The sequence below is a fragment of the Octopus bimaculoides genome, chromosome 12 (assembly GCF_001194135.2).
Source record: "Octopus bimaculoides isolate UCB-OBI-ISO-001 chromosome 12, ASM119413v2, whole genome shotgun sequence".
Taxonomy (NCBI): Eukaryota; Metazoa; Mollusca; class Cephalopoda; order Octopoda; family Octopodidae; genus Octopus; species Octopus bimaculoides.
In genome coordinates this window covers 57,695,310-57,704,888 of record NC_068992.1, presented here as the reverse complement: position 1 = coordinate 57,704,888, position 9,579 = coordinate 57,695,310, and the positions used below count along the sequence as shown (strand labels likewise).

General features: G+C 39.7%; 1 protein-coding gene across 12 annotated transcripts in view; it reads left to right on the top strand.

Annotated features, from left to right (window-relative positions):
- LOC106868187 (unconventional myosin-IXAa) overlaps nt 1-9,579 on the top strand; it is a 213,418-nt gene that overhangs the window by 13,376 nt on the left and 190,463 nt on the right. For all 12 annotated transcript variants that reach the window (XM_052972194.1, XM_052972200.1, XM_052972199.1 and 9 more), the window contains exon 2: nt 5,432-5,494. In XM_052972194.1, coding sequence (XP_052828154.1) covers nt 5,432-5,494 — 63 coding nt within the window. The remainder of the gene's footprint in view (nt 1-5,431; nt 5,495-9,579) is intronic.

Below are 9,579 nucleotides of genomic sequence, written 5' to 3'. Positions count from 1 at the left end.
GAGAGAGAGAGAGAGAGAGAGAGAGAGAGAGAGAGAGAGAGAGAGAGAGGTAGGTGCTTTACTGTCGCACAGTGTTGAGTTAAGAACTTCCTGTGGAACAACGCCCATCTAGGAAGAAAGGAGTGCTATTGCAGGAACCATAAGAACAACACTTAGGTTCTGGCCAATGAGAAAACAGCCATATGGTCATTCGGTTATTAGACCAGCTAGAAATAGCAGCCAAATCTCCCTCATATACTATGCCGTCTTAAAAGAAGAAGAATACACTAAGAACATAATGCTAGGTACGATGCCCGAAATATAGTTGGGTGGTCATATTTGGAAATTCTTTGATCATGGGTCAGCCTGGAGTTAAACAACAATAACCACTTTTACACACAAGCCAACGGAGGTGCCTACTCAGCCTGCTAGGTATTTCTTTACTCTCTTTTACTTGTTTCAGTCATTTGACTGTGGCCATGCTGGAGCACCGCCTTGGAGGATTTTAGTCAAATTGATCTTAGGTTTTATTTTTATTAAGCCTACTACTTATTCTGTCGGTCATTTTAGGCTGAACTGCCAAGTTTTGGGGAACGTAAACACACCAACACCGGTTGTCAAGCAGTGATGGGAGTACAAAGACACATACACACACGATGGACTTCTTTCAGTTTCTATCTCCCAAATCCACTCACAAAGCTTTGGTTGGCCTGAGGCTGTAGTAGAAGACACTTACTCAATGTGCCACACAGTGGGACTGAACCTGGAATCATGTGGTTGGGAAGTAAGCTTTTTTACCACATGGCCATCTGTCAAAACACCTTATCTTTATCTTCCTGAAAAATAAAAGGCCACATTGGGCCCAGATACACTAAAAGATGGGATGAAGGAATGCTATTGATCAAAAGGTTACTTGATCATGGCTGACCTAGGACAAAATTGCAACGGCTTAATATTTATGCCAAATCTTGTCGCATCCTTGTTTAGTCGCAGATTAGTGCAGATCTGGCAGACCTCTGCTCAAATGTGTTCTAGTTATGACTATCTAATCTTCTATTTCAAACACAGTGTATTTATGTATATTATTTACATTATTTACATTTGACGGATATTTGTCCTCATCTTGTTTGTTGTTAACGCGTTTCGGCTGATATACCCTTCTTTAATTATTATTTTTTCTCCATCCAAGATTTTATCATTCCTCTTTTTTGAAATGGCATTAAATAAATTTTAAAAAATTTCTCCAATTTTTTGTTTTTTTAATATTTCATTCCGTTTCCTTTATAAATTATGTATCATTAGTCACTAACGAACAGCTCACTGCTAATTTCAGGAGATTGAGTGACTGTTGAAGTAGTTTGAAGCCAAGTAAGGTGTTGTTGAGAATGCATGACTAGAAACTAAACAGCATAGAGTCAAATATGATATCTTTGATGATGATGATGGTAATGGTAGTGGTGATGTTGGTGAGGGTGGGGTGATGGTGGCGATAATTGTAATAGTTCCTCTGTTGATTATATCTGAAAACTGGTATGTTCTGCGACGAAAACGGTTGGTTAGATGAGTCAGGTTTGGTTGGTCAAAGAATCTTTTCGCCGTTCATGTTCTTTCAGTAGTACTGCTGCACTGTATTATTTTCCACGGCCAAAAAGCAGCAAATGCTCTTCAGTCTGCGACAGAACTTCTAAGTGGTCTCTTGACCTGCTGATATTTGTAAAATCTAATCTCCCTTGAATCATGCCCTTCTGTGTTGAAAAGCGGGGCCCATGCCATGCCAGATAGCAGAGCTTTATTGTGGTTGCTTGATCTTTTAAAAATAGTAGCCAAATCTCTCTCAAATCACACCCTCCTGTCATAAAAAAAAGAAGGCCACATTGAACCAAGCGACCTTCAGTGTGGTTGCTTGATGAGTTGGAAATAGCAGCCAAATCTCTCTCAAATCACATTCTCATCATAAAAATGGAAGGCCACATTGGACCAAGGGATCCTCAATGTATTTGCTCAACCTGTTAGAAATAGCAGTTAAACCTCCTTCAAATCAAATCCTGCTGTCTTAAAAGAAGGCTGCATTGAACTAAGTGACCCACTGTGTTTGCTTGATTTGTTAGAAATAACAGTCAAATCTCCCTTAAATCACATCCTCCTGCCATAAAAAAAAAGGAAGGCTACATTGAGCTGAGCTATGGGATCCACAGTGTGGTCATAATGATGTTTTATTAGTGGGCATGTCTGGAGTGTCCCAGACCATGCCTGTCCAGTTGCGACCTTCTGTGGTTGTTTGATCTGTTAGAAATAACAGCCAAATTCCCCTTGATTCTCACACTACTGTCTTAAATAGAGATGACTATATTGGTTAATATACTCCTTTGTACACTGGCCGAAACAAAGATGTGATGGTCATGACTGGAAAATCTTTGATCATAGGTCTGCTGGTTCCTTGGTGATATACAGTTATTGTTTACTAAGAACTTGAGTATCATTGATGAATGTCATTTTATTGACCACAGGTCAACATTGGTTGACCCCCACCTAAGGCATTCCATCCATTCCAGCCATGGCCATCAAGTCTTTTTACATATCTGAAAATACACTGTCCAATCTTTTTTACTTGTTTCATTCATTTACCACGGCCATCCTGGGTCACTGCCTTGAAAGGTGTTGGTCAAAGAAATCACCCCAGATACTTTCTATTTTTTGTTAAGTCAGGTACTTATCCTATCAATCTCAGTTGCTGAACTGCTAAGTTATGGGGATGTAAACAAAGCAACAGCAGTTATTAAGTGGTGAAGGTGAGGTGTTTCACACAGGTAGATAGATAGATAGATAGAGAGAGAGAGAGAGAGAGAGAGAAAGAGAGAGAGAGTTTCTGTCTACCAAATTCACTCATGAAGCATTTGTCCATCCAAGGACTGAACCTGAAACCACGTGGTTGCAAATCAAACTTCTTAACCACACAGCCATACTTCTACATACATGACAGGCTTCCTCATAGTTTTCACCTACCATATTTACTCAACCTGGGGCTATATTAAAAGACATTGAAACTGAACTCAAAACCATGTCTTTGGAAAGTGAGCTTCTTAGCAACACACCCCTGCCTGTGTGCTATTACAGTGTGTGTGTGTTAGGATGTTAGTATTGAGGTCTAGGGCTGTTGATTTTCAGTGAAGGTGAAACCTTGCATCTGTAGTGACTGTGAGGGTTCTAGTTGTGTGTTGTTCATGTCAAAGAGTGTGGAGTGCGATGATGTTTCCTTGGTATGTGCAGTGATTGCGTTTTTTTTTGCAGTTGGTAGGTTGTGGCTGGAGGAAGACTTAGTTGCTATTTATAGCAGGTCGACTAAACATGTAGAGGCACCCACTTTGGTATGATGGTTTATAGTTTCAGTAGGGACAAACGTGCCCCAAAGACACTCCTAGCCATACTGTTTTGCCCTCGTGACCCCATCGTTTATGAAATATTCCCCACGTTCCTTTCCCATATGTTTTTCTAAACATTTCAGTGCATACTTGGAAGTAATTATGAATGAAAACAGTCTTAGACAAATATTGCTTGTATATCTGCCGCTGTTATCAACTCAACAGATGTTATCTAACCGTTTCTGCAGCTATCGTTTGCAGTAGAGATGTCTAAGAGATGATACCATCTTATTTGAATAAACTTTGAAATTACAGGAAAACACCATGAGAACGTGTGTGTTTTACAATTAAACTGACAAGCAAGGATGTTGTTGCTTGCTAAGTTTTGCTAAGTTTTTTTTTTTTTGCATTTTTCTTTTGTTTCTATTTGTTTTTGTTCTGTTTTTACTTCAGCCGTTCACTTGTTAATGTGTTTTTGTTTATTATCTTTTATCTGTTTGTCTCTTATTTGTTTCTGTCATTGGGCTGCAGCCATACTTAGGCCCCTGCCTTGAAGGGGGTTTTGTCGAATAGATCGTCCAACCCTTCCCCATCTCACCCTGCCCAGTGCTTTTGTCTTCTTGTTTTTAAAGTTTGGTTACTTACTCTATTGATCTTATTTTGTTGGACTGCTAAGTTATGGGGATGTAAATACATTAACACTGGTTGTCAAGCAGTAGTGATGGTAGGGTGGACTAACAGTCACACACACACACACACAGAGTTCTATAGACATGACAGGCTTCTTCATAGTTTTCATCTACCACATTTACTCACAAGGGATTAGTCAACCTGGGGCTATATTAAAAGACACTGAAACTGAACTCAAAACCATGTCTTTGGAAAGTGAGCTTCTTAGCAACACACCCCTGCCTTTGTGCTATTACAGTGTGTGTGTGTTAGGATGTTAGTATTGAGGTCTAGGGCTGTTGATTTTCAGTGAAGGTGAAACCTTGCATCTGTAGTGACTGTGAGGGTTCTAGTTGTGTGTTGTGGAGTATGATAGTTTTCATGGTATGTGTATTGATTGTGTCTTTTTGCAGTTGGAGGAGACAAAATTTGCATAAGTTCAAAGGGATACCAGAGTTGATAAAACGCAGGTCAGAGAGAGGTGGGGAGAAATTGAGTGAGTGATCGAATGAGTTCCATAAGCTCAAATAGCAAGGTTTGATTTCACAGACAGCCACTAATTCATGAGATGGGCGACGGAGTGATAGATAGTCCATAGGTATGTGAGATTTGCCAGGAGATTCATGTGTTAGATGTACTTGAAAGCCTTGCTGATGTTGAGGGCAGCATTGATTCCACCAAATGATTTTGAGAATGAAATCTTCCTGTTGAGTGTGACATAGACGAGTATTTGTCCAGAATATACAACCTTACAAAAGCTGTACTGATGGTCATTAACCCTTACTGCACAGGTGCCAAGTATACTTGGTTCTGTGCATTTGAGACATGAAAATCAAATTAATTCATTTTCACTAGTGGTATTGTTCAGAATTTCCCCATGTTTCATGTGACAAAGTGCACAATTCCAGCCAATTTTAAGGAATCAGCTCAGTGTCTACATGTCAGTACACATGAATTTAATTGGCACATTAAGGAGGAAGAAAGATTCAAGGCGAAGGGGATTGTAAATGGCTATGTTCACCACTTTTGAGATGTGGAAAATGAGTGCAATAATTGTTAGGGGCCTGGTTAATTCATTCAGTATTATATGTTTGAAGGGTGGTACGTGGTAATAATGGTAAAGTTTCTGATGTAGTACCTTGTGGTGTTTCATTACATTCCTTTTCATTTTGAGTTCAAATGCTGCCAGAGTTGAATTGAAGCTACCTCCCCTCTTTCCATGTGTCAGTGAAATACCAGTTAAATACTTGGCGTTTGATCTCATTGAATGTTTCCTTTCCATGTTCTGATCTCATGTTCTGATCTCATGTTCTGATCTCATGTTCTGATCTCATGTTTGTCCTATGTTAGAAATCTGTTTTAATAGGTTGCAATATTTTACTGTAATGATTTGTTAAATTAATTGTCATTAATTTTATTTGCAGTGCTATTGTGGAGAAATACTTGTTGGAGAAATCTAGAATTGTTTCTCAAGCAAAAAATGAAAGGTAAGTTATCTTATATTCTTATATTCTACAATAATGACTTGGAGTAAGGAGTGGTCTCTAAACTCCTCTCTGTCCATATAACCGGGACTCAAGTCTTGCCAGGTAGCTGAATTTTCTAGAAATCTAATTATCAGATTCAGATTACCATAGTGCCTTACAAAACTCATTAAAACCCTATATACACATTAGTATTATTATTATTATTATTAATAGTAAAAGAATACAAGAACAACTCCATCCGACTTGCTGCTGAAAGCCTTTAAAAATACATCATACACCTTTATGCTCACTCTTTGTTGTATTTATCAGTAGTAAAATGTCAAAGTTTTGTTGTACACCTACAGCACAAACACTGACATAATTCCACTGCAAAACCACTTGCCAAATAAGTACAATTCTGAAATAAATTCTTGTGTTTCAGTTTGATTTCTTTTCTCTTACTTGTTTCACTCATTGGATTGCAGCCATGCTAGGGCACCGCCTTGCAAGGTTTAGTCAAACAGTCAAACCCCAAAGTTATGGTGTACCATCATGCAGTGGAACTGAATCTGGAACCATGCCTGATAATAGCCAGAGGCATAGCTGTGTGGTTAAGAAGCTTGCTACCCAATCATTTGGTCCTGGGTTCAGTCCCACTGCATTTCACCTTGGGCAAGTGTTGTCTGCTATAGTCACGGGTCGACGAAAGCCTTACGAGTGGATATAATTCATAGAAATTGAAAGAAGCCTGTTGTATGTGTGTGTTTCATATATTGTTTATGTTTGTTCTGCCCTTATTGTTTAACACCCGGTGTTCCTTTGTTCATGTTCCCATAACTTAGTATTTTGGCAAAAGTGACCGATAAAATGAGTACCAGACTTAAAAACGGGTTCTGGTGCCACTTTGTTTGACTAAACCCTCCAAGGCCATGCCTTAGTACGGTTGCAGTCTCATGACTGAAACAAGTGGGAGGTGCTATCGGGAATTGTTCAAAGACAGCCTGTATTACGTAGTAGAACACGAAAGAGAATCCTTCCCTTGTTTATCTTTTTAAAGGCAACAGGATGCAATTTGATGGCAATCTAGCTCACTCTTAATTTCTTCTGATCAACTGACCACTTTTGGAGCTTCTCCCTTATTGCTTTCTGCTAGGTTATAGTAAGGTTATGTTTCATATAAGGAATAATGTTGCACAAATCTTTGCTATTGTCTATAAAGTAGACAGCTAAAACAAATTCAAGGACATTGTATAAACAATACAGCAAAAATAGAGATTGTATTACATGTTGCTGAAGGAAAAAATACAAATAGCTTAATACATTATTATTATTGTTATTGTTATTATTATTATTATTATTATTATTATTATTATTATTATTATTATTAAGGCAGCAAGCTGGCGAAATCATTAGCATGCTGGGTAAAATGCTTGCCGATATTTTGCCACCTTTACGTTCTGGGTTCAAATTCTGGTGAGGTTAACTTTGCCTTTCATCCTTTCAAGGCCAATAAATTAAGTACCAGTTGAGCACTGGGGTCAATGTAATTGTCTAGTCCCATCCCGCAGAATTTCAGGCCTTGCCGCTATAGTAGAAAGGACTACTACTACTACTACTACTACTACTACTACTACTACTACTACTACTACTACTACTACTACTACTACTACTCTATTATAGGCTCAAGGCCTGAAATTTTGTGGGAAGGGGCCAGTCGATTAGATCAAGTTCAGTACTCAACTGGTACTTAATTTATTGACCCCAAAAGGATGAAAGGCAAAGTTGACCTCTGAGGTTGACTTTGCCTTTCATCCTTTCGGGGTCAATAAAATAAGAACCAGTTGAGCACTTGGGTTGATGTAATTGATTTACTCCCTCCCTCGAGCTTGCTGGCCTTGTGCTAAAATCTGAAACCATTATTATTATTATTATTATTATTATTATTATTTAAGGTGGTGATCTGACAGAATTGTTAGCACATGGACTGTGGCCATGGTGGAGCATGGCTTAGAAGGGGTTTATGAAACAAATCAACCTCACTATTTATGCTCTTTGTTATTAAGTTGGGTGGAGGCGCAATGGCCCAGTGGTTAGGGCAGCGGACTCGCGGTCATAGGGTCGTGGTTTCGATTTCCAGACCGGGTGTTGTAAGTGTTTATTGTGCGAAAACACCTAAAGCTCCACGAGGCTCCGGCAGGGGATGGTGGCGAACCCTGCTGTACTCTTCCACCACAACTTTCTCTCACTCTTACTTCCTGTTTCTGTTGTGCCTGTAATTCAAAGGGCCAGCCTTGTCACTCTGTGTCCCGCTGAATATCCCCGAGAACTACGTTAAGGGTACACGTGTCTGTGGAGTGCTCAGCCACTTGCACATTAATTTCATGAGCAGGCTGTTCCGTTGATCGGATCAACTGGAACCCTGGACGTCGTAAGCGACGGAGTGCCAACAACAACAACAACAACAACAACATATTAAGTTGGGCATTTAGTCTGTTGTTCTCTTTTGCTGCAATGCTTCATTATGGAGATGTAAATAAACCAACATTGGTTGTCAATCAGTGTGTGTGTGTGTGTGTGTGTGTGTGAGACAAACACAGGCATAAAAGCACATACACCTAGACATTGTGTGTGTGTATGATATGGGCTTCAACACAGTTTCCAGCTAACAAATTGATTCGCAAAGTATTGGTTGTCGTGAGACTGTCGTAGAAAACACCTGCCATCACCACCCTCACAACCACCGCCACCACCACCACCACCATCATGTCAACCATCATCGCTAATACCACCGTCTCAATCACCACTGCAACCTCCCCACAACCACCGCTCCAGTGACCACCACCATCACCTTTAGTTAGATGTAATGTTGAGTAATTACTTACTGAGAGATCTGTCATCTGCTTTATAATGTAGGCTTCACTTTGTGCATGCATGCGTGTGTGTGTATGCGCGCGTGTGTGTATGTGCATGTATGTGACCAAATTGTACAGTTGCAACTTGTTTATACTGTTATGAGAGTGGCTTGAGTGGCAGCGGTGGAATGCTTATGTCATCAGATGGCAAAGGTAGTTTCTGTTGATCTAAGATTCTTAATATGGAACTAACTCCAGTGGCCGTTTGGCTGGCTGTTTGAGCTTTCTAAACTGCAGCCTTCTGCTGTTGACATTGCGGTACCTGTCACATGTTGGTTGGGGCCTTCTTCCCTCTCCCTTCCGACTCCCCTGGTTTGTTTACATTTGCTTGATTTACTCTGCAACTCTTTCCCTGTTGTGTTGCTCTCGTTGCCGTGGTGATATTTAAGGATGTGTGCAGGCCGGTGGCGCTGGTGATTGTGAAATGCTTAGCTTAAAACTTGTTAAATAGTTTGGGAAGTTGTTTTACCTGTGACTGTCTCCCTTTCAAGTGTTTGTCTTTTATGTTTTACTTGTTTTGGTTATGGGACTGTGGCCACGCTAAAGGCGGTGCTCCAGCATGGCTACAGTCAAATGACTGAAACAAGTAAAAGAATAATAGAATAACAGAATAAACTAATCCAGTTGTCAGGCGTTGGAGGTGGGGACAAACACAAACACCCTCATATTTTAGCTATACATGCAGGCCTTGTGTCATCGTCATTGCTGTTCAGTCCCATGTGAGTCCTGATCCAGCAGTCATGTGACCATCGTCCTGTATTTTCGGTCTTAGTGTAATGAAGGACTAGAGTTATTCTATGAAGTGGATGATGATGATGATGATGATAATGATTGTGCTGGTGGCAGTGGCATCATTGTCATCATCATCGTCATTGCTGCTGTTGCTGCCACTGTCATTGTCGTTATTCCGCCCCATGGTGGTCCTGATCCAGCAGACATGACTCTAAGTATTCCAGATATGGCCATCAAGAGGCATTTTTAGTTATAGGGCAATCAAGGACTATACTATCCAATGTAGTTGTAGATGTATATATGTGTATGTGTGTGTGTGTGTGTGTGTATATACATATATATATATATACACACACATATATAGATATATATATCTATATCTATATCTATATATATATATATATATATATACACACACACACACATATATAGATATATACATCTATATCAATATCTATATAT